This window comes from Bombus bifarius, unplaced genomic scaffold (assembly GCF_011952205.1).
Source record: "Bombus bifarius isolate JDL3187 unplaced genomic scaffold, Bbif_JDL3187 scf7180000008266, whole genome shotgun sequence".
Classification (NCBI taxonomy): Eukaryota; Metazoa; Arthropoda; class Insecta; order Hymenoptera; family Apidae; genus Bombus; species Bombus bifarius.
Window position 1 is genome coordinate 7,762 of NW_022884551.1, and position 24,932 is coordinate 32,693.

Sequence of the window (24,932 nt, forward strand, 5' to 3'; positions counted from 1 at the left end):
AATTTAAAGAATAAAGTTTACAACATCATCACCTTTTCCCGGTCTTTAATCTATGAAGTTGTCAATGTGACTTCTAAACTCATAAATTTTTATTTCGTTTATTCCAGGTCTCGATTATTCGGTGAGACTCGCTTTAGTCGAACTATCTCGGTTCCAATGAATCTGGTTAATTCTATATAGTTTTTACTATAGTATATGCAATGTAAATATCTTAATATGTGTATATATGTATATATAAATACTACCAAGATGAATTACATTTTTTAATAGATGATGGTGTACATAGTAAATACATAAATTTGAGCTATATTTTGCTTCTTTTATAAATGAGATACATACATTCAGATTATTCCCCAAAATACAAATTTAAATGTACATAAAACTAATTTTAAGGAAAAGGATCTAAACATGGTTAAATCGTTAGTGTTTAATACGCATATTTCTGCGCATATCAGAATCTCCATGAAACAATAAAAGTTTAGAGTTACTAACGATGGAAATTTGAAATTTATTTTTATTTTCTAAATTATCAATGCAAAGTAAGGAATCAAGCTTTATGTTCGTCTATATAAAATCAGCAATTTACACTAACAGAAATTAAATACTTAAAAATTGTAAACAGAAGCTAGATTATAACCTCTTAGCACTATAATTAATAATCGAGTGTCTAATCTGTGTAGCATATTTAAGGTAGCTATTAGAAAAGACATAAGTTTAATGTCTTTTACGAAATATAACAAGTTCGATTCAATATCGAGTGCCTAGGCAATAAGCTATACTTTTTAGGAACGAAGCACTTCAAAAACTTTATTTCACAAACTGAACATTTAATTTCCGAGGAATAGAGTTTTGACGCATTTCCATAAATACATTCAATATACATAAATATACGCTAAAATATAATGGAAGAAAATAATTTTTAAATGTATTGTATAATAAACATTGCATTAGAATTCAATATATCGCATTTGAATAAAATCCTTTTCATGTCATGCCTTCTGAACGATTTACTTTTTTTTTTTAGCAACCCTTTTATATGAACAGTTAATATTCGCTGGAGAAATAGCAAAAATCTTTTTACATTAACAAAAGAAATTATTTTTTATGTATGTTCAATAAACTGAAAAACATTTAAATTTTATTAAAATGTAATTATGTTATAATGCAAAATACTCGTACGTCAAAATTATTGAAATTCTACTTTGAATATGATTGAATATGATATAATAAAATATAGTTTATTAAGTGTATTTTATTAGTTTATAAAATATAGTTTATTAAGTGTATTTTATGGTTTAATATAGTAATAAATAAAATAAATGAAAAATGTAAACTATTAATTGTATAAAAGAGTGGTATAGAATAATGTTCTATGCCATATATTATGGCATTTTTAGTTACAAAATATTTAAAAAAGAAAAGATACATACAACCAACGTTGACATAGGTAAAATTTTAAAATCGTTCTAAATTAAATTTTGAAGAATAGTAATTGACTTACCAATCGCAGTACACACGCCCAAGATCCTTGTCAACGTTGACAGATGAGTGCCAGTACTTCTAACGTATGTAGACATGCCGCCAGGTTCCGAAGAGACGTTAAAATCCTTCATGTGCGACACCATATGATAAACAATAAATTTATCAATTTGTTATAGTATACAATGTAAAAAACACTCGTGAATAAATAGAAAGGAATTTAAAAACATTTAATATATAATAAACAACGCGCTATATGATTATCAATTTCAATACGCTATGCATTACATCCATCCTCTTTCGGAGACCACGCACAACTGAAAGCATAAGTCCTTTCAGAGAAAGCTTTTGCTGTCCCCGCGCTGTACTTCACACATGCGCAGTTTGCATTTTATCCGAATTTTTCTCCAGCGCACATACTTCTCAAATTAAATATGATATAAAACTAATGTTGAATATAATATATAAATTTCATATAACGCAAGTATACGGTTTATCAAAATTTATGTTAATACTTTATATGAATATCAAATTAATCAAAATATAAACTTTATAACCAAATGAAATAACATGGACAATGAACTAAAATAAAGTTTAAAAACAATATTATTATTTTTGAAGATAAAGTTATTTTTAAATGATGAAATTAAAAATATGAAGTATTATTGAGCTTAAAATTTGTGTTACATATGACATGTGTATGAAATGTAAATACATTTAAACATATTAATTATTATATATTTACAATAAGCACGTCCAATACAGATATGTGCATTACAAAAATATATTCACCTGCGCACTTAAGCGTGTGCATCAATCAAATAACACATAGAACTGAGTGAGGTAGAGATAGTTACAACAATATGTTCGCTTCTGAAACAACAGGAGTATTTAAAATATACATTTTTAAAATTGGAACACTAACTCGTATCATTTTTAATACAGTGTTTAAATATTCTTTCTGTTTATGGTGCAAACACTTCTTACAATTAGAGCACATTTTAATACTGTAATACAATAAGATTTCTTATTATTATATAACAATAACGATATATTTATATATCATATAAAATGTTACTTTTTACATCACTTAGATTATAAATGTTATCTGAACTTTTAAATCATCAATTTTAGCTCAATTGTCAATAAAAAATAAATAGAATTTTTATCGTACATGATTTTTATATCACAAACGCAATCACGAATGTCTGCTTTAAATGTATAAATGGTAAGTAACATTCCTTCAGTTACGTCAGGCGCATTTTACCGGATTATTATTTGTGTAAAACAATGAAACACAATTTTAATTAATAGAGATAAAAATAATTTTATGAGATCAATTTTTGTAACTAACATAATTAGTTGTAATTCATTGCAGTTTTGTTTTTGATTGGCTTCTTTTTTCTGTTTTTGCTACTCCCAGCATTCTCCGAACTTGTAGTAGGCGCACTTAACTTAGGAGATTGTCCAGGAATTATATGTTTTCCTTGAATTTCTAAACCTTCGTGATTATTATTATGAATAGTTTGTACTGGTGGAGTAGATCGAAAAATAGGACTTAAAGGTTTCCTGTTACGTGATACTGGTACCGATGATGATGTTAAAGATCTAAAATTATAAAAATAATATGAAAGATATTCTTCATATATAAAAAGAAGTTTAATGCTTTCATCATACCTATTTTTGCTACTCGAAAATCGTGTCGTGTCGAGTGGAGCAAGCTTTATATTTTTTGGCCACACAGCAGGAGAAACAGGAGCATGCCAAGCAGAAATTTTAGCTGAAGTTGAATTTTTTCCCGAATTTTTAAAATAATTAATATTTTTACTTGAGCCTAATACAAAATAATATTCACACATAATGCTAAAAATATTTTTAACATTCCATATGTAATACATAATATTAAAAAAAAGTATGACATGCCTTGAAAGGAAGAAACTTCTAGAGACTGTGCCATAAACTTAATTGGAGTAGTTTTTACGGTAGAAAAGCTTTCTCTGGTTGATAAAACATAAGGCACAGGACTAACTACAACCTTTTCATTAAAAACAGTTCCAAGTTTATTTCTACTAGTGTGTGGCCTTAAAAGCTTATCTTCCGTAGTAGATTCATCCTTCTGATTTCTTATTTTGTCATTATTCATAGGATTATCATGTTTTCTATAAGTTGATAAATAATTAACATTCTGCATTTCTGTTTTTGTTTCATTATTCTACAATACAGTCTATACGTACTTCTGAATTTCTTGTGTATATGTTTGACCACTTTCTTTTCTCATAGGTAAGGTATAATCTTCTCTTCCTTTACTATTACTATTTGAAAATCTACCTTCGAGAGATATTGTTTCCTCAAAACAATTTACCTTTATACTTTTTGCAGAACTTTTATTACTGTGAATAGTAGCTGTATGTATTTGTAAAACATCATTGAAATCATCATATAATGAATCAATTTCATTTCCTTTATTTGGAAACAGCTTGGATATTACATATTCATAAAGCATATCAAATATCTCATCTTGCGATGTTTTCTGTAATCTTTGCTTAGATGAATTTTTCCTTTTCTACAAATAATATATGTATATAGTCTTTTCAAAGATTGAATTTTTTTACTAAATAATTTTCTTTCTAGGGACAAAGGAATTTTTAATGACAAGTATTGTTATTTTTAAGTCTATTAGGTTATTTTAATAACATGTAAAATATTCGGTACCTTTAATGAAGTACTATGTTCTGGAAATACCTCCTCATTATTAGAATCAAAATTATTCTTTATCTGACTATAATTTACGTTCAAATCTTGATAGTTACTTTTAGGTGAAAGAAACGGATTCTTCCCAACTATTCTTAAATGAGGTATTTGCATTCTCCATTGTATACATTCTTCCAAAACAGATGTTTGAGTTACTTGATTACCATCTTCATACAATGTACTTTCGATAGCTTCCCACTGTTCCATAGCTTTCTTCGTTGCAATATTTTCAATTTCTGAAGAACAGGATATATCTGTTGCAGTACTATTTTTATCCCAAGTTGATACATTGTCATCAACATCTTTCCAAGTTTTCTTCTTTTGTAAACTTGGTAATTGAAAATAATCACTTGATTTATTTTGATTATCTCGAGAATTATCCACTCTTGGTAAAATTTCAGAAGTTCTTATATTTTGTAGTAATCTATAGAAAATAATGTTTGAAATTCTTTCACAATAAATTATATATAACATAGAAATTTAAAAATAAAAGTAATTTACAAATTATGTTTATATGTAAACATTTAGGTAAAATGAATAGAATGTTATTACAAAACATACGTGTTGCGTTTAAGTTTCCTTTTATGCATTTCATGCTTCTTAAAACGGGTCTTTAATCAACTGAAGTTACTTTTAATCATTTATCTGGAAATCTTTTCGTCGTACTTATTACACGAAACCTACACTGACCACGGTAATTTTATTGATTATTTCCTTAAAAGAAAATCTTTGGTTTAAACCTTTAATTTGAAGCATTCTACCGCCATCATATTATGAATGATTTATTATTTTCTTTGAATAATTAAAAAAACACAACTTTACCATGAGGTAACATCTGATGGATTAAAATTTATGATTCGTCGCACAGTTTAGGTATATCTTATTTACTTTCGTATAACATATATTCTAGTTCTAAATAGCATATTCACTATTGGTCAATAAATGAAATGATACATTTTTCTATAAATTTAGTATGAAAGACATTGTATCGTGTTGATATCGTGTTTAGGATTACATAAGTAATTACTGTAAAATGTATAATAATATTCTAATGTATAAAATCGAAAATAAAACTAATTTGTAATATTACGCTATTGCATGAACTCGCTTTTGACATAACTGCGTGAAGTTTGCTCCGACGAATGTATTTAGTTAGAAATATCCCGTATGGACCGAGGGTGAAACTTAAATTAACTTATATAATCATGTATAAGATATATCGCTTATATGTGTATGTTTATTGTTTTCCTTCAGATTATAGACTTTCTACAGCTTATGATATATATATCTTGCTTATAAACTATTGTAACACGGTGCATCTATGAACTTTTGTAAACTGTTATATATAAATAATAAATCTAAATATAAATAATAATATATTAGTATATAAACAATAATGTATGTTATATATAAGTAGTACAGTATATCGTAAAATCGTAAATGATGCAAGTTATGTGTGTAGCCGTTCCATTGCGTGGATTATTACAAGACCCATGTGCTTCCCACCTGAACGTACAGGTAGCCAAGGTCATAAAAGCCACGTGTTCTGCCATGCTCATCACTGATTGCGAAGCTGTCTCCAAAATGTTATAAATACAGGTTCTAATTAAACAAAAGGGAATTCGACTTTACAATGGAGAAAGCTAGAAAGACTCTTACTATTCTCGGTTCACTGAACTTTTCTAATCTCTGCAAAGAAGATCTCGTACTCAAGTTCTTAGAATAAACCACCGCGTTTAAAAGTATTGACTGTTTTCAATTCTCGCGCATTTCGGCGAGCAAAGCGATCAGCGCTTCACGACTAGCACCAACCCACTCGTCTTATCCCTAAAACTGTAAGGTAAAACATAACAGTAATAATTGCTTCTTTTACGGTATATAACCTCTACAAGACCGTTTAAATATACTGTAGGATAGTTGGTGAAACTGTGTAGTGAATGCAGGATAGCAAAAATAACAATTTGAAGAGTTGTATATAATTTATGACAAAAATTGAAAATATAAATGGAGAAAGATACGTATTTTAATTTTTTAAAATACATGTCAAAAAATACTTACGGTATATTTATGTTTTATATAATCTGAACATTATTTTGTTGTGTTCTTTTTGAGGATTTTTTCAGGAAAAAGATACGTGGGTTGGTGCCCATGAATTGCGCGAAAATTCAAAAAGACTTCGGCGTTTCTAAACGATCGTTCATTCCAACTTGTACGTTTCGATTACGGCAGAGAGAAATAAACGCTTAGAAGTAAAAAATTGAATTGAATTGAGAACTCACTTTTCTGTTTTCGATCTTCGGTTCCTGCCCTTTCTTCTTTGTTTAGGATCCCCTTCCTTTGTGCTCTTAATCCAATGATTCAATGGGTCACGTATTTCTAAGTAGACGGAGTTTCTTCTTCCTACGATCATATAAACATGTTCCGAGATTCGCTAGCCATGAGAAATCAACATGGAAGACAACAAAGTTCGTATTCTTGCGAGAGAGATAGAGATGAGTAGAATATATCTCTCTGTCTGACATATTCATGTCAAACATGTGCAGAACGAGAATTTTCTTATCTTCCGTGTTGATTTTTTACGATTCAATTTTCGAACGGTTTTCACTAGGTTTCGGTATATGAAAGCCGAGACCTGTTTATATATATGATCGTGGTCCTTCCGAGAAAAAGGTGCATACTTGCGCGGCGATTGAGAAAAATATAACGCAAGAGAGAAACAGCACAATTTGTAAGAAAGTTTACATGGGCTGCCGAAAATAGGATATTGAGAAATTATGTTGACAAATTTCGGCTGTCAATTTGTGCGACCTGTAATAGTTAATGTAAAGCTGAAGTCTTAGGAAAGTTTATGCAAAAGTAATTCTTTGATTATCTTATCTTACCCTCGTAAGATGTCAACAAATATTACTAAGAAATTTGAACTATTAATTTGATGCAATAATAAATAATTTAAAGGTATTTATCTGTCTCCTGCGCCACTTTCTCCCCTTATCCGGTTACCTTCTGTCAATAACTGGTCAATGTATTGGGTTGGCAACTAAGTGATTGCAGATTTTGTAATTAGGTAGTAATGACAAACAATACAATTCCAATAATGACAAACGATACAATTTTCCATCCGCATGTATTAGGTTGTTCCGAAAGATTTTTTCGTTTTATAGGGAAATAATAGATGCACAACATTCTTTGTTTTATAGTATTTTATTGAATGATGTATGATCCATTCTGTTCTATTGGAATCTAGCACAATCAGTCAGTTTAAATTTCGTTCTTCATTTATATCGGTTGTTTTTACTCATTTAAATGAGAACATCTACGCCATCTTGCTATTGTCTTGTCTGCCTATCAGTTTTGACAACGCTTTTTATGATTAAATTGTGTTCCTTGATCGGTAGTGATTGTTGCTGAGACTTCGAATCCTAATACCCATTCCGCATAGAGCTATGCTGTCTACAGAGATGTTCATGAATGCCATTGCTTCCGACCACCTGGAGAATCTGTTTATTGCAGTTAAACAGTATTTGTAGCCCTTGCTAATGAAACTATAGAAACATTAAATTTCGATAATGTTCGGATGTATTGTAAAATTCAACATTTCAAATAATTTCTTTCCTATATATAAGGGATCGACTCGCTTAGTTTTTAAGATATTCGAAAAACTGTCGGTACAACTATATTGTATTTCTGCTTACAAATGTGCGTGTATGATAACGTTACGTCAGTATTGATTACCGACAGCCGACCACTTATCGTCTGTATATAAACAGGAGTTGGCCAAACCTAAAGTCCTCGTGCGCAACGTACATATATGTATATGTGAAGCTGCAAGAGTGTTATAACTTTATAATTTGTAACTCAATTAGAAATGAATATCATTAACGTATTATACATGGTGGTTGGTAACTGGTGGTACAAGCGGAAAGGGGGTGATTCTACGCGAAAAAAGAAGTCGAAAATATAGAATAAACATTTTTTTTTTAATTTTTCCATCGAGACAACGATCTACAGTGAGATCCGTTATAACGTACCGCACGCGTACCGAGCGTAAATTCAAAGTCGATTTTCTCGAAAACAAAGCCTCAAACGAAAAATTTTTATTCTATATTTTCGACTTCTTTTTTCGCGTAGAATCATCCCCTTTCCGCTTGTACCACCAGTTACCAACCACCCTATACATTTAGGTTTCTGTTAGATTTACTGTGATGTCCAGATGTATATGCTCGAGTCGACCCTACTGTGGAATATGTATATTTTCTAGAGCTGGCTTATTGTAGCGATGAATCTTGTTTTTTTGGCTTAATTAATGCTTTTTCTTGTCAACTTCCTAGTTGTCCTCCACCAGGATGCGATAGGGTGTGTGCGTAATAAAAAATTCTTTTTCTTGGTTTCTTTGGCACATAAGGTCTGATATAATTTTTTATGTCTTTGTACAGCAATTCTTAACTGTTTAAAAATAGTTTTTGAAAGTTTAACGTGCTGGATTTTTCTATAGTAATTTTCGCCAGTTTTTGTCTTGTGCTTGAGCTTTCATTAACTCATCTGTAGAGATAATGAGAAACATTTTGATCCTGAACAATACATCAGCCACGCTATTTAGTGTATTCACATATTCACTGTCTACGTACACTACTTAGTAAATTTTAGTAAATTGACTGATGCAACTGTCTCGTTTGTGATGGGCCGGCTTTGTCAGCTTTTTTCTGAAATGCGTACATAAACGGCTTATGGCTCGTTTGTAGAAACAGTTCTTTGCCTCCCACAAAATGCCTGAAGAACTCGAGGTTCTTGTAGATGGCTAAAAGCTCTCTATCGTATACGCTATATCTCGTCTGTGTTTTTTCTAACTTTCTTGCAAAAAGCCTAATGGTTCTCACATATCTTTATTATATTGCTCTAAAATTGCGCCGATGGCGACGTCCGATACATCCATGTACGACGCCAACGCTGTGTTTTCTTTTGAATTGCATAAGAGAGATGCCGCGGCAATCTTTTGCTCCTATAAACGTCTTTTTAGATTCATCGTCCCGGCACACCAGCCAGTTATCTTTTTTTTCGGGGAAAAAAGGAAAAAAGACGGTTTTAGAAGAAAAACGGGCACAATGGACAATCTGGTCATGCTAGCCACAGACATCAAAATACGATTCAATAAAAAGGAAGAAATCTATTATAATGTTAATCACCAGACCAATTATAAAGATGCTAGAAAGGAAGGGATACCTAATGAAAATACAGAAATATTTTAACCACTGAGTATCAAACGAAGCTATAGATTGCAAATGGGAGTTTGACCCACCGTAACACCAGTGGGAAGAATATAGAGAAAAGGACTAGCCCAAAGAACTATTTTCAGTTCTATACCGAATAACATTTACCGACGGATATTACCAAAGAAATAGAAAGTAACCAAGTAACCAAGAACATCATATATACTACAAGCAGCGCACCACAATGAGAAAAGGAAGCCTTACAGATTTGCGTTCAACTTGAGAAAAATAGATTTACAGACAGCGGCAGTGAAAACCAAAATATTAAAATTCACAACAAAAAAAGAGAAACAAAAGGTCGATCTACAAAACTACAATAGAAATCAATGGGCAAGAAAATACAAAACAATAGTCAGATCAGTTTTAGAATATGGGATCTAATTCTCGTACCACGTCCGCCGAGAGAATTGAAGTACAAGCAAACAAAGTACATCATGCAGGTCTAAGAGCAGTCATAGGTTATAGAATCACAACCCCGACAAATATAATGAACATAGAAACTGACACGATGGACATGGAAAGTAGGACGGAATTTATTTATTACAAAAAAAAAATCAATCCAAACAATGAAATAATAGAACTAACAGAGGAATTGATAAAATATGAGGAAGAAGGAAAGGAATACCAGAACATGGATGCAATAACAAAGACATGGAGAAGCACACAAGAAATGTGATTATATAGAATATAATTATATAGAATATAATTATTAGAGTATATTATAATAAATATCGAACAGAAAAAAATAGCAACCATGAGAGAAAACACAGAAACAATCAAAAGAATTCTTTATAAGCATAAACGTTTTAGGAGCAGCATACAAAAAGGGGATAAATATGTCGGAGATGTAGGGACATCGGGCCTTCCTTTTGGAATTTTGGGAAGATCCCCGATACTTTGGTCTAAACTGTTTATTATAGCTGTACTTAAATAATAGAACTTAGAAGTAGTTGTTGAGATACGATCTGATTATGTTTGACCGAGATTTGCGACAGTGGGCTTGGGCTGGAGGTGACACAACTGGTCGCCAAACGTAGCCACGGTCACGGGACGAACGTTTTTACTTAACAGTAGAAGTACCAATATCGAGGGACATACGCTGTATTAACAAACAAGCCCCGGACAGGAGCAAAGACGGCTCTACGCGGTTCTGCCTAGTAACGGCGCCTGAAATTTTGTCGATATACCCGGTCAATATGCAATTGACAAATGTGATCGTGTCAGTCTTTTATTCTTGTGATCACCTTGGAGAGTTTACACACATCGTCTTGTCTGTCAGTCAGAATGATACCGAGCGTCATAGCTAACGTCACTTTGTGTTTCAAACTATACTCTTTTGAACAAAGAGTTTTCCCCGTTGACCGTGGATTCGTTATTGGACCTAAGAACATTGTCTTTACATTAAGAGTGTCTAATTACCACGATTAATTGTTAAACCCTGTTAAATCAACGCTTGTACATATAATTGTAAATATAATCTCCATTGAACAACTAGGATGGCTTGTCCTAATGAAGATACGCAACGCGCCCCAAAGACTAACGCCAACCCGGCAAACCCGACAAATATAAAAAATGACAGTTTGATTAAGGACTTAATTGTAAAGATAAAGATGGATTCAATATGGACAATAAAGTATTACACTAGTGGGTCGAAGAAGCGAAATGCCTATACTAACGGGATTGGAATTATCAGAAACGAAGGAAGAGAATAGAAAGAAAGGGGAATCAGCATTCACAATAGGACAACCATCTTCACTACAGTGACGATAACAGTTCACGAAGAATTAAAAAGGGGCAAAAGCCGAAACAAAGATAAACAAGTCGCAATCCTAACCGATTCACGAAACACATTAAATACCATAGCACACAGGTTGAGAGGAACAAGAACAGGAACAACAAAGAAGGAGGAAAACATCTGCATCGATAAGATCGCCGAGCAACTGATAGAAACAGAGAAGGAAAAAATAAAACGACCCAGAAAAGGGCAAACAAGGAAAAAGAACAGACAGATATAACAGAAAAAAAATTTGCTTGATATGGATATCAGCACATATAGGGATAGAAGGTAATGAAAGGACAGGCCAAAAGACGAAAGGGCAAACAAGAGGAGTAGCGGACAACAGCTACAAAATTTCCACAATGAGTATCGACACCACCTCAAAAAAGAATCATGGAAATGAAAAGAACTAGTATGCTTAAACGAATATTCGTACGTGAATAAGGAAACATGCTTCCCTATTCTCGCTAATCAGACTAAAGTATTTATTTTAATTGTATAATTTATAAAATGTATATGTATATAGTTATATCCATACGCGACATACCAGGTAAACAAAGAAGAAGGAGATAATGATATATAGCTCCTCGAGGTAGCTGATCGTTACTTGACGGAGCTAATTTCCAAAAATACTACAAAGAACGCCGAGAATTGTACAAACTATCAGTCCATTAATCTAATACTGTCCAATTTAACTAAAACTACTCGCACAAGATTAATTCGTCGTTTGAAGTATCACCTACGACTTGCTCAACAACGAACAGATCACTGTACGCAACAACATCAAAGAATAGAAATTAATTCGGATATAGTTATAGTCGGTATCATTTTATTCGTAAAAATCTCAATAATCCAACTGAAACTATCTTACAACAATGAAATAAAAAATGTAAAAACTGTACTCTTCTTGCTTCGACGATTTATGTATTAATAATTGTGTCATCGTCGGTACGAATCATAGGTAACACCGGAAATTGTTTCAAATAACCGGTTTCATGTGTAAGTGCAAGTTTCAAGTGCAAGTGAGGATGGTTCGTGAACAAATTCTAGGCGTGTATGGGTACACATTTACGACAGCAGGCGAAGGGAAAGGGAAAGAGAGAGAATCGCTCCGAAATTATCGGACAACATCAGCATTCAGGTGGGATTGAACCGATATCTATGACATACGGGTAAAAGTAGCCTGACTCGTCGGTTCTTTTTGACTTGAGCGAGATTGCCTGACTTTTTTTGTGATGACACCCGAGGATAGATTGTCATCTTAATTATTTCCACCGTCGCGATAGCGTGCGTTACCTAAACATTTGAAGAGCGTAAGAATCGCTTTTAACTTTTGACCTGACAGTAATAAAGACATCCTTGGTGAAATACTCAACTTGATTAGATGGTCACTTGAGTAGAGAAAAATCCATAAATAAAAACAGCTAGAAACAATAAAAGGGGACAACCGTGATGTATTGATGTAGTTCCTCAACGTGTATAAACCTTAAGCGAGGAATGCGAAGAAAAAAGAATCTTTTGACAAAGCCCTTTTCGACAGTGACAATTTAGAGTCGTGTCACACACAGTGCACACATATGCACTTCTACACTACTTTCCCTTGGATCATGCCACGAACTAGGGAACCTGGAGAAGGGATTGGTCCTCATGAACTCTCACCGAATTTCATATTTTGCTAAATCAGGAACTATAACGAAGCAATGGAGAGAATCCTCAGAATCACTTTGGCTTCGATACCAACAAAATACACAGCAATCTCCAAATCCATTTCATTCTTATTTTTTTCGATAAAAGTTCTAACCTTTATCTCGCGCACTCAGCAGTTTAATGCTTCAGCATTTTAAAGTGGTTGTCTCCTCCCGCGAACTTTCATCTCTAAATTAGGACAGCTCGTGCCATCTAAGCGACAAGTGGAATATTATTAAGCGACGTGAACATAAAATTGCAAGCCTGCTCGAAATCGTAATAGTTGCTAATAGTAAACATACATGTTACACTTCTGCCATTTTCATATGTTCTCGTGAGCGCGGGTTCCAAGTGGTTAACCCTATACTTTTATTCGCATGAAAATGTAATAAATTCACATATCTCATAAAATTATCAGACCAGTAACAGTACAGTTATTAATATTCAATAGTATTAACATTAATGATATACACTCCTCGTCAAAGAGATAGCCCAGGTGTGCTATCTTTAATTTCTTAATGACGCGTGTAAAGTTTTTCGTCCGTAATGTATAATATCAAAACATTATGAGCTCAGGATATGCGGTTCGTTGAAAATAATTATAAATATTATGAAGTTTAGTGTGTAACAAAAAAGAATCGTTTTATTTTAAGAACGAAGTGATAGCACATGTACAATAAGAAAATAATAATCAACATAAATTGTAACTAACAATAATTACTTATCAAACATATATACTTGTTTAATAATGGGTACATCCCCCTTTATTTTCTATTACTTCTATTGTAGGATTTGGTATCGATTTATATAGTTTCTGGATATAATTTTGATTTAACGTATCCCATTCGCGTACAATTGCATTTTTTTAATTCTTGTACGTGTTGATACTGCTTTCCATTCGCGTATAACGCCGTGAACAAGTTCTGCCCATCAATTTTCAATAATATTAAGGTCCGTGGAGCGTGCAGGCCACGGCAAAATAGATATATTATTTTCATTAAAATATGATTGTACCAATCTTGATGTGTGTACAGATGCATTATCTCGTTGAAAGATGTAATCAGGTCCAGAAATGCGTTCTGCATGATTATTTAGTTGTTCTTTGATTAAATTTATGTATCGGACACTATTCATTCTCCCATCGATAAACTTGATACTTGTCTTGCCGAAGTAACCGATGCCGGTCCAAACCATCACGCTGCCTCCTCCTATTTGTCGTCGAATTGCTGACATTGTCTCTTTTCTTATGTCATGAAAATAATATTACAGTCCATCAGGACCATCCAAGTTTAATCTTTTTTCGTCTGAAAACAGTACCTTTCTCCATTTCTTTTTCCAATGCACTCTTTCTTTTGCAAAGCGTAAACGTTCTACTTTGTGTTTCGTTGTTAACGAAGGTTTCTTTTTCAATTTTAGCCTTTCAATATTTTTGCAGGATAGTAGAACTCGACGAACACTTGAAACACTGGCACTAACATTAGATTTCTCCATTATTTGCTTCGTTGTTAACTGCGAGTTGGAAGCTACACGCAAAATTGCTCGCTTATCACGATCGGATAGCGATGACGGCCGACCAGTACTTTTCTTTTTGCCATAATCTTCAACGTTTTTTAAGAAATTGTGTATTACTCTACGACTTCTTCTTATTACTTCCGATATTTTCGCTACTGATAACCGTTGCTGTTTTAGTTCAAGAATTTGCTTTTTTTCAGACTCGCTTAATCTTTTTCCGCGTCCCATAGTTACAAATTTATGTAATATTGTACTGTAATCTTTACTCGCTGATAGATTACGAACTACTGAGCAATTTCTAAACACATTTACAGAGTGTGCTATCATTTCGACCTTAGTATTGTAGTATCGTTGACGAGGGGCCTGGAGAGTGTCGCGCGAATTATAAACAAGCGGTTGCTGAGCATGTGCGTGATGGGACAAAAGATATGAGGCTAAGACAAAAGATAAGGGGTTGCTAAGGGACATAAACGAATTAACAGCAGTATGAGTTGAGAAGCCAGAGAGTGCGATGGCGTTGTCGAGATAGCGTTGCTAGCGTTTTTGAGAGAGAGTCGAATCCGTGGTGACGAAAGTTACTAATTAATTATTTGGTTGTCTTAATTATAATATGTTGTCGTGATTAGTTCATGTTAAATAACCATAGTTTACTGTTTAATCAATATCTGTTTAATCCATTTATTGTAAATAAAATAATTATAATAGTTTACGATACTACAGTATGGAACAATTTTTCTTTGTTGTATACAAACATCTACGACATTGTGACTTATTTCCAGCAAGTCGCGTATCCTGAGCTCATAATATTTTGATATTGTATGTTACAGACCAAAAACTACACATATCATTGGGAAATTAAAGACAGCACACCTGGGTTATGTTTTTGACAAGGAGTGTAATTAGTAATATAGATTTGTTTACATTTTTGATCACAAAATTTGTACTTTGTTCTGTTAATTTTAATATTTTTATTTTATTATAAAGAATATCAAACAAATTTTAGTAAATAATATCAGAATCGTTACTATATATTTAATAAATATTAAAGTATTTAACCTGTATAATAAAGGATCTTAACAATATATTATACAAGTATACTATAAACAGCTAATACATACTTAGATAAAAGAACTTGTAAAATATGCACTGTCATGTAGGGTTTTGTGTAAGTCTTGCATGTAATGCTGTGTGAACTTTTGTACATTTTCCACTTCTTGATTGTATGGGAGATTGAAACTCCAATGATACTCGCTTGGAGCTGTTATTAAGTGTAATTGGGGATAGACTAGATGGCTCACCATAAGATTGTAATTTTTCAAGCCGTTTTTGTATGGCAACAGATTTTGCTAGTTGATTATTTATTAAACTCCTTCCTTGGAATTCCTGATATACATGATCATTAAATTGCTTGTTAGCATTAATATTTTCATTTGATACATCTCTGTTGAAATTATTTCTCATCATTGATTTCTTTTGTACTTTCTCCGAAATTTCTACCACACAGGTATCTATATACGTACTAATATCCTTTGAAAATATGATTTAAAAATATGATTTAGTAACAAGATTATAAAGTTATTAAATTTATCACGCCGATATCTTCCAATATATTCAAAACATTTACCGTTATCAAACGTTTTAAATTTTCTAAAGGTTCCTGAAGGTGACTGTCTCGAGGATTATGCGTAAAAATACTTCGTTCTGTGCAATATGCCACTGGTATATTCCATGATGTAGCTCGACGCCATTCTAAATTCCCACAGGCAACAAGAGATCCTACAGTCAAAATTTCTGCATACCCAAAAGAAGATATCCCATGCCAAAAGAGTATTGATAAATATGAAGACACAGAATCCGCATGTGGATATGCTAAATACACAGCTTGAAAATTTTTCATACCCTAACAAATAAATACAAAAAATTATCATTGTAAATCTTCAATTTTACATATATATTTACAATAACTTACATAGGGTTCGTTTCCAATAGAAGCAATAATTCCTACTGTATCAAATTCTCCATAAGCTGGAGTGAAGGTTGGCTTACTTATTTCACATAATGCTGTATATGTTCTCAGACGAAAACTATTATCAGAAATGTTTACTTGGATAAACGATGTATTTCGATTTGCAGTTAATAGCAACTCATTACCTCTATTACAATAAATATTATTATGCTACACTTGATTAGTAATAAAAAATAGTAGAGAAATATAATATAGAAATTAATACCTTTTTGCCCAGGGCATAACATTACAAAGTGATATACAATTTCCTTCTTTTAAAATATCTATAACTTCTGCGCTGGGAGACCAAACTGAAAGAATAGCATTTGTTTCTTCCTCAATTACGCGAATTTTTAAAAGAGGTGTAACCTGTCGCGGTAGAGGTAAGTTTTCTTGTAATCGAGACTCTAATTTTTGTCTAAATTTCTCCTGTTTCATGAGACAATCATTCTTTAATTGCTCTAGCTCTTGTTCCGAACGAAATTCCTATGACAAAAATATAAATTTGCAAACAGTTATAACACAGAAAACAATTATTGTATATTGTTGTTGTATTAGTTAATACCTCTTTAAATAATCTGTCGCAATCTTCATTCCATTCAACTGCTGCTAAATCGATACTGTCTGTATTTAAATTACTTTTGCATTTTCCAGTATGAAAATATTTCTCTGCTTTAGCATAAAATGCTTCTATCATTGACCGACATTCCTTTTCATAGATAATGCTAGCTTTTTCTTCGCATCTAGCATTTCGAAAAACTAGAATCAGGAAATGAAATGGTTTAAAATGATTAGAAAGAGCTGAAAATATTAAAAGCACGCATGCATATCTTACTAGATTCTCCTGTTGAAGTTTTCTCATGATATAACATTGGATATACCCTCGCAACTATAACTTTAATTTTCCCAATTAAGCCACCATTTGGATAAATGGTCTTTAATTTAGTGCACATTGGTCCCGATGGTACTGTATACCCTAACTTCATATCCCATCTTGCTCTTCTTGTTGAATTTGTATGTAATTTTAAACATACATTCTCTGCAATCTAAGAGATAACAATTTTTAATGTATTAAATATTCTTCACTAAAATTTAAAGAAACTTTTGAAACTATATTTACTTCCAAAGGTGAGCATCCTTGATCACAATTTAATAATTCAGATCCATATGTTAATAATTTTGTTCCCTCTTTTATTTTGCCAGATATTATATGTTTCATCATTGCCTGATCAATTGAAGCTTGAATACTATACCATCCATCTGTTAATATCAATTTTTGGGATGATATTTTTAATTGATTTTTGTTTTCGATATCAGAATCATCACACTATATACAAAAAGAAAGAAAAACCTGAATATTGATTCTCAATAAAAAAAAAAGATATTCATCTGCATTAAAAAAAAATTACTTTATTAATAGAAGATACACATAAAACCATTCTCTTGGTTGCAACATCATCTTTCTCTAATATTTTTCTTAAAGCCGATCTTTGAGATCTATCAATTTCCCTGTCATAACGATATTTCAATTCCATCATTACCCTGGCAGGAGTTAGAGCTCTAAAAAGTAACTCTTTTTTATAGTAATTTATATTTTTTAACATGTTCAAATTATAAAAATAATTCAAAGTTCTACCTTGGTAGAATGATATAACCTAGTTTTATTCTATCCATTGATGCTAATTTCCATACAATCCATTTGTAATGATTTTCTACCCAACCAATGGGAAGTAAGTTAGGATCTACACCTGGACTTGCTAAAAAAGATCTTTTAATTTCTGTTATTCCTACATAACCATTTTCATCCAAAATTAAACAAGCTCCATCTTCCAATTTTATACCATCAATATTATTTTGCACAATATTTTGCCTAAACAGTGTAGACCAAATTTGTAATCCAGTATCTAATGTACAAAAAGTCATTTTTGACCAAAATATGTCTCACCCATAAAAATCTGCACAATGAAATTTATACATTGTCGCATTATCAGCTCTTAGATCCAAAATTTCAGGTGGTAATTTTCTGTTAACAAGCTAATAAATAAAGATCAATAATTAAAATTTAATTGTTTAATAAAAAATTATATCTTTTTTCTTAAACCTTACCTCTTCATCTGTACATAGAATAGGTTTTTCTCCCTTACTAATTTCTTTCCATGATATACGATTATTGGTATTGCTCTTTCTGTGAAAATATAATTTACTGATTGTTGGTTTAGGCTTACTTTTTTGCTTCATACTAATTTGTTTTTCCTACAAGTATAAATTAAGATATCGTTTTTTAAAATTTCTTTTAATAATAACATTAATAGTAACAATAAGACATATTATATTGAAGCTTACTTGTTCTAAAGCAGCTTCTAAACGTTTCTCTAATACAGTTACAGATTGATTTATAAAGTCTATCATTAATTGAGAGTCACCAAAATCATTAACGACTGCAGAGTCATACTGATCCTGTTTATCTGTTAAATCTTGCTTCTCTGTTAAACAATTATCATTTTTATTTATATATTGGTTCAGACTTGCATAATCATCATTTAACTTTTCTACATTATCTATAAATTTATCTGCTTTATTACATAAACATGCCAACTTATCTACTTTATTTTTTGAGGTATTTGTAGTTTCTCTTCTACCTGTACTCCTTCGCTTTTTACGAATAAATTGTCCTCCTATTACTGGGCTAGATGGAACACTTACAGTTTCATCATTTTCTTCAATTTCCTTAGGAGATATTTGTTGCTCCGTGAAATCTAAATCCTTTTCATCAGCTAAAAGTGCAACTGCACTAGCTATTTCATGTGAAATTACATAGTTATCTATTATTTCATCACTTTTCTTGCTTGTTTCAGTAATATTAATCATAATATTATCTTTTAATTTAAGTTCAACATCACAATTTAAAGTTACTTGCATAGATACTGAAGATGTGTTTTGATTTCCTTTTTCTTCATTATTCAATGAGTTTCTATGAGTAGATTTTAAGACTTGAAACTCATTACTAAATCGTAACTTTTTAAACTGACTAGATTTTGCTTTGTTGATCAAAGATACACTGTCATCTACATCTTTAATTTTTCGCTTCTGCAATGGTTTAGGTAATGCAAGAATAGTTTCAAAATCTTTGGAGATTTCTTCTTGAAACATTGCTTTTGCTTTTGATAGTGCTTCATTGGTCACATTAACGCATTTACCACTTGCAGTTTGAAATCCAACATCTGGTATTTGCGCATTAAATGTATTAATTCCATTTTCAGCTTTGAATTTTTGTTCAGAGTTGTCACTTTCTTTAAGCTCATTATTAAAAAGTTCTCTTGCTTTTGATAGTGCTTCATTGGTCACATTAATGCATTTACCACTTGCAGTTTGAAATCCCACATCTGGTATTTGCGCATTAAATGTATTAATTTCATTTTCAGCTTTGAATTTTTGTCCAGAATTGTCATTTTCTTTAAATTCATTATTAAAAAGTTCTTTTGCTTTTGATAGTGCTTCATTGGTCACATTAATGCGTTGACCACTTGCAGTTTGAAATCCAACATCTGGTATTTGCGCATTAAATGTATTAATTTCATTTTCAGCTTTGAATTTTTGTTCAGAGTTGTCACTTTCTTTAAGCTCATTATTAAAAAGTTCTCTTGCTTTTGATAGTGCTTCATTGGTCACATTAATGCATTTACCACTTGCAGTTTGAAATCCAACATCTGGTATTTGCGCATTAAATGTATTAATTTCATTTTCAGCTTTGAATTTTTGTCCAGAATTATCATTTTCTTTAAACTCATTATTAAAAAGTTCTTTTGCTTTTGATAGTGCTTCACTGGTCACATTAATGCGTTGACCACTTGCAGTTTGAAATCCAACATCTGGTATTTGCGCATTAAATGTATTACTTTCATTTTCAGCTTTGAATTTTTGTTCAGAGTTGTCACTTTCTTTAAACTCATTATTAAAAAGTTCTCTTGCTTTTGATAAAGCTCTCTCAGACACATGGATTGAATTACCACTGGCAGTAGCAAAACCAAATGAGAAACCATCACTTTTATTATGCATATTTATATATATTAAACTTTTAAAATCTGCACGAAAATATATTTATTAAATAGATTGATATTAAAACAATGTCAACACTGAAAATCATTCGTTCTTACATTTTGATTGATGATATTTAAGCATTTTTCATAATTACCATTTTCCAGGTATTAAGACGAATTTTGCGATAAACACAAGTTGTCAAAGGATGCCATCTATAGAAGTATCTGACAAATTAAATTTTTTTGTGGGAAAAAGCCATCTATATATTATATTATAAAGTCAGATTAATACTATTTGATATTATTTTAACTCTCATAAACTATTAATCGTACCAAATTTTATAGGCTAAAATAAGTAATTCATTTGAGGAAGATAAGTTGCTATTTTGCCAAATAAATTAAAAATATAATTTCAAAAAATATTTATTGCTTGTTAGCAATATTTAAGCGAAAATTAGATATATATAAATATATAGAATTATTTGGCTAATCTATTTTAAGAAAATTTATATTTTAGAAATTTCTAATTTTCTATGGATATAGTCAAATTAAATTGCATTACATATCAGTATATTATAAGCATAGCATGTATAAGCTGATATAAGTATCATACATCAATATATTGTAAAGAAAATAATTCTCGTAGTTTCTTAATATAGATAATCAATATTCTAATTTCAAGTTTTCTTCAGCATTTTATGAGACAATAATTTTGAAATTAATATGAATTATAGATATCATAATGTAATACTAAATTTTTATTTTCTTTTATAAAAAAGATGTTTTTACTTTCCTAAGAAAATAATTATACTACAATTTTATGCTCTGAATAATCAAATATTAAATTTTATTCCATATTTAAATAAAAATTTTAGGCAAGATCGTGTCTTGGGAAATGTGAATATTGTCAATAATCTATAGAACCGGCAAAACACTGGTTTAACCTCATTACGTTTTTTGTATTAATGCATGTGATTTTGCGCGGGAGACTAAGATTAATATATTTATTATATTAATCAGTTAATATGAAATTTAAAGCGTATACCGGAATTACATGGTCCGTTTTGGAACTTATGGGTCTTATAGAAGATGAAGATTCTTGCGTTTATTTTGAGAAATTTAAGAAACATATTGGTTTACATCCATTTCACTTAACGAACTTAAATACCGCGTTAAATGAAATTTTAAGTTCGAATTTGAATTCCTACGATCCTGAGTATGTATATAATTTTCATTAATTGTAATAAGATACATTCTTTATACAAATTTTTATTCAACAGTATCTATTTAAATTAAATATAAAAAGCAAATATATTTTTTGGTTATGTTTATATTCTGATGCTAGAAATATTTTTTTCAAAATTATATTTATTACAGCTTGAAAGGATTTTTATTGGCTTATAAAAACCCTAAATTATTAACACCTTTGGGAGAAATATTTTATGATACATGTTTTATTCATGTTGATACTGAAGCAGACTTCTATATATTTAGACCAGAAGTTGGATGTACATTGAAAGGTAAAACTATTTTATCATAGCATAGTTCTTAAATTGTCTAGTTGTTATTAATGAACATAGGGTTTGTAGGAATAGTGAATAAAAAGGGGCTAGATCACATTGGGATTCTCGTACATAAGGCATTTAATGTATCAATTCCAAAACCAGATGACGAAGAAAATTGGCCAGGTGATAATCTTGAAATTGGGCAAGAAGCAAGATTTGTAATAACACTTCTTGATTTTAGTAGTAAATTACCTTTTATTCGTGGTGTCTTAAATGCAGAGTAAGTATATCTAAATTTTATTTTGTTTAGGCTTTAAATTCTTTTCATTTGTTTTTATACATTCAAAACTTTCTTATTTCAGTGATTATTTACGTGGTTGTAGATTAATGCTAAAAAGCATTAGTAACAAAAGATTATCTTCTGAGAATACTATTCAAAATAATAATCAGGTTTTGGAAAAAAATGTTAAGCATACTAAAAATCATACATTTTTTGCAACTGATTCTGAAAATACCACTGATGAAGATGTAGCAGAAGTAAAGAAAGAAACTGCCCAATGGAAAAAATCAGAAAAGAAATTAAAACATGAAGAATCAATCACATACAGTGAAAAGAAGAAGAAAGATAAGAAACGTGATAAAGAGTTTAAAGAATTAAATGAATCTAAACCTAAATCGATCAAGGTAGAAACTGTACATGATCACTATACGAATAATCTTTCCTTAAATAGTGAATTAATGGAAAATGAAGAATTAGAATCTATTAATTTAAAAAGTAAAGTTAAGAAAAGATCCAGAGTTCAACATTCTCAAAGTTGGATAAATGAAGATAATGATGAAAAGCCTGCACAACATTTACCTAGCAAAATATCAAATAAATCTATTTTAGAATCTAAGGATGATATCATGAAAATTAAGGTCGAACATAATGTAGTGATTGGAAGTGATATTGAAGTTATACCTGAAAATAAGCCCAAGCTAGAGAGAAAATCTATGAAAAGAAAGAGTTTAGATGATAGTGATACTTCCGTAGCTGATTTGAATGCAGATAAATGCATAGTAAGTTCAAGGAGTATAAATAAAAGAAATTCAAAGAAAATAAAAATGGAAGAATCGAATGATAAATACACACATGAAGTAAGCGATGATGCACAAGATTCCCCAAAGAAGCAATTTAAGAAACATAGAAATTCTTTAAAGTTGGAAACCTCTGAAAGTGACCAAGTCTCAATAAAAAGATCTAATATTTTAGATTCTGAAGTTGTGTTTCAAAATATAAAAATTAAGAAAGAGAAAATTATTAGTGAATCTGAAAACACCCAAGACGAAGATTATGTAGAAATAAATAAAATGTCAGAAAAGGATCCTGACTTAAACACATTTAGTTCTACTTATGATGTAGAAGAAGATAAAAATAATGCTATTAAAAAGAAACGGAGAAAACATTCGAAGAATGTTATTATAGATACAAGCACAATTAAAGTAGAACCCGAATCTGAAGACGTAATTAAAATAGAATATGGATTTGAAGAAACTGCAATTAAAGTGGAAAATTTGAATGATAATGATGATATGCATGAAGACGTCTACTCAGAACAAGATGTAAAAGCAACGACTAGTTCACCTAGGAAAAAACATAGTGTCAACTTGAGTGATGATAATAATAGAAGTAACATAAAACGTTCGAAAAAGAAAGAAGTAGATGAAGAGATACACAGCGGAAAAGTAAAAACGGAGAAATTTGTAGTAATTGATGGATCGAATATTGACAACAATGATGCTAATCTTCAAAATACTGAAAAAAAGAAAAAACATAGTAAGCGATCATTACATAAACAACTAAATAAATCTAGGGAATTTGAATCAGGTAATGAGTCTGAGTTTGACTTTAGGAATGTTAAAATTAAAACCGAGAGGTTTTCAGATAGTTAAGAAGATAAGAAAATACATATATAATTACTAAAAATTAAACTGTAACACATAATTTCATTTTATCTTTCTTTTTTTAAGAAAGACATACTTAAAGTCACATATACGTACATAAAAAAGGTTATAACAAACATACAATATGACATATTTACAAGAATATATAATATGTATATATATGAATTTTATTTTGCTATGCTAGCAGTGACCATATTGAACATATTTTGTACATGTTACTGATAGATTATTTTTTACTCCATGAATTTTAACCTGTATATTTCATCCTTTTCTTATATGAGTAAATTTCATTTATTTATAATGTATCATGTTGCAATAAGACTTTATGGCTCAATAAATATATCATTATTTTGCCATATATCATATTTTGGAAAATTGGAGTACAAATGTAATTTGTAAATGATATGATGATAAAATTGTAAACCATAAGAATGTAAAATTTACAAAACTACTTTAAATAAATACGTGAATAGATTTTTGTAGTATATACCTTATAGGTTTAGGAGAATGTGCAAGAGTGAATATTGTAACAGTGAATATTAAGAAATATGAAAATATGTTTATTAGTACATACAGATTTATTATTTTACATCACAATTGTTGCAAATTTTAATTCTTGTTGCGTACTAAATTTTGAAAGATATCAGGGAATTTAGTTTTAATCTCAAAGTAATCACCAGCTTATAAAAAAATATAACCACAACTTTGTTTTTAGAAAATATTAATGTAATTTATACACGTATGATGCTCTGTTCCTTCATAAAATATATAAAAAATTAGGATAAAAAATTTATTATAAAACAGAAAGTTTTCGCGAAATAAATAACTAATAAAATTATTAGTATCTTCATACGTATGGAGTTCAATGCAAGTTGTGTTTTAGCATTTTCCTTGTACGTTATGTCATATGATGATAGAAATACATATAAATTAGACACTTTTATGCAATGCCCATACCTTATTTTTTAAATG

General features: G+C 30.7%; 3 protein-coding genes and 1 long non-coding RNA gene across 7 annotated transcripts; 1 reads left to right on the forward strand and 3 right to left on the reverse strand.

The window, feature by feature from the left end:
* Nucleotides 1–2,195: 2,195 nt before the first annotated feature.
* Nucleotides 2,196–5,177, reverse strand: LOC117212039. 2 transcript variants are annotated; one of them, XM_033456495.1, is made up of 7 exons: nt 5,053–5,175; nt 4,792–4,944; nt 4,192–4,654; nt 3,714–4,042; nt 3,403–3,638; nt 3,157–3,313; nt 2,196–3,087 (listed from the first exon to the last, which is right to left on the reverse strand). In XM_033456495.1, exons 2-7 carry the CDS (start codon nt 4,818–4,820, stop codon nt 2,838–2,840), a joined length of 1,464 nt encoding a protein of 487 aa, XP_033312386.1. In that variant the 5' UTR covers nt 4,821–4,944; nt 5,053–5,175; the 3' UTR covers nt 2,196–2,837. The 2 variants fall into 2 exon arrangements, with proteins under 2 accessions (XP_033312386.1, XP_033312385.1); XM_033456494.1 differs by having other exon boundaries at nt 4,792–5,177.
* Nucleotides 5,178–6,508: 1,331 nt separating this feature from the next.
* LOC117212040 lies at nt 6,509–7,213 on the reverse strand. The gene is made up of 2 exons (XR_004488391.1): nt 6,863–7,213; nt 6,509–6,630 (listed from the first exon to the last, which is right to left on the reverse strand). It is a non-coding gene; the product is annotated as an uncharacterized LOC117212040 (long non-coding RNA).
* An 8,263-nt stretch (nt 7,214–15,476) lies between these two features.
* Nucleotides 15,477–20,775, reverse strand: LOC117212038 (breast cancer type 2 susceptibility protein homolog). 3 transcript variants are annotated; one of them, XM_033456493.1, is made up of 13 exons: nt 19,114–20,746; nt 18,818–18,957; nt 18,581–18,727; nt 18,420–18,508; nt 18,111–18,344; nt 17,884–18,034; nt 17,595–17,801; nt 17,310–17,520; nt 17,040–17,233; nt 16,701–16,960; nt 16,439–16,622; nt 16,094–16,369; nt 15,477–15,996 (listed from the first exon to the last, which is right to left on the reverse strand). In XM_033456493.1, exons 1-13 carry the CDS (start codon nt 20,528–20,530, stop codon nt 15,619–15,621), a joined length of 3,888 nt encoding a protein of 1,295 aa, XP_033312384.1. In that variant the 5' UTR covers nt 20,531–20,746; the 3' UTR covers nt 15,477–15,618. The 3 variants fall into 3 exon arrangements, with proteins under 3 accessions (XP_033312384.1, XP_033312382.1, XP_033312381.1); XM_033456490.1 differs by having other exon boundaries at nt 15,619–15,996; nt 18,818–20,556; nt 20,667–20,775; XM_033456491.1 differs by having other exon boundaries at nt 18,818–20,747.
* Nucleotides 20,776–21,376: 601 nt separating this feature from the next.
* LOC117212041 (uncharacterized protein MAL13P1.304) lies at nt 21,377–24,511 on the forward strand. Its single transcript, XM_033456497.1, is given in 5 exon segments — nt 21,377–21,727; nt 21,889–22,031; nt 22,101–22,296; nt 22,379–23,816; nt 23,818–24,511. Coding segments are annotated over 5 exon segments (2,010 nt in total). The 5' UTR covers nt 21,377–21,536; the 3' UTR covers nt 23,860–24,511.
* The last annotated feature ends 421 nt before the right edge of the window (nt 24,512–24,932 follow it).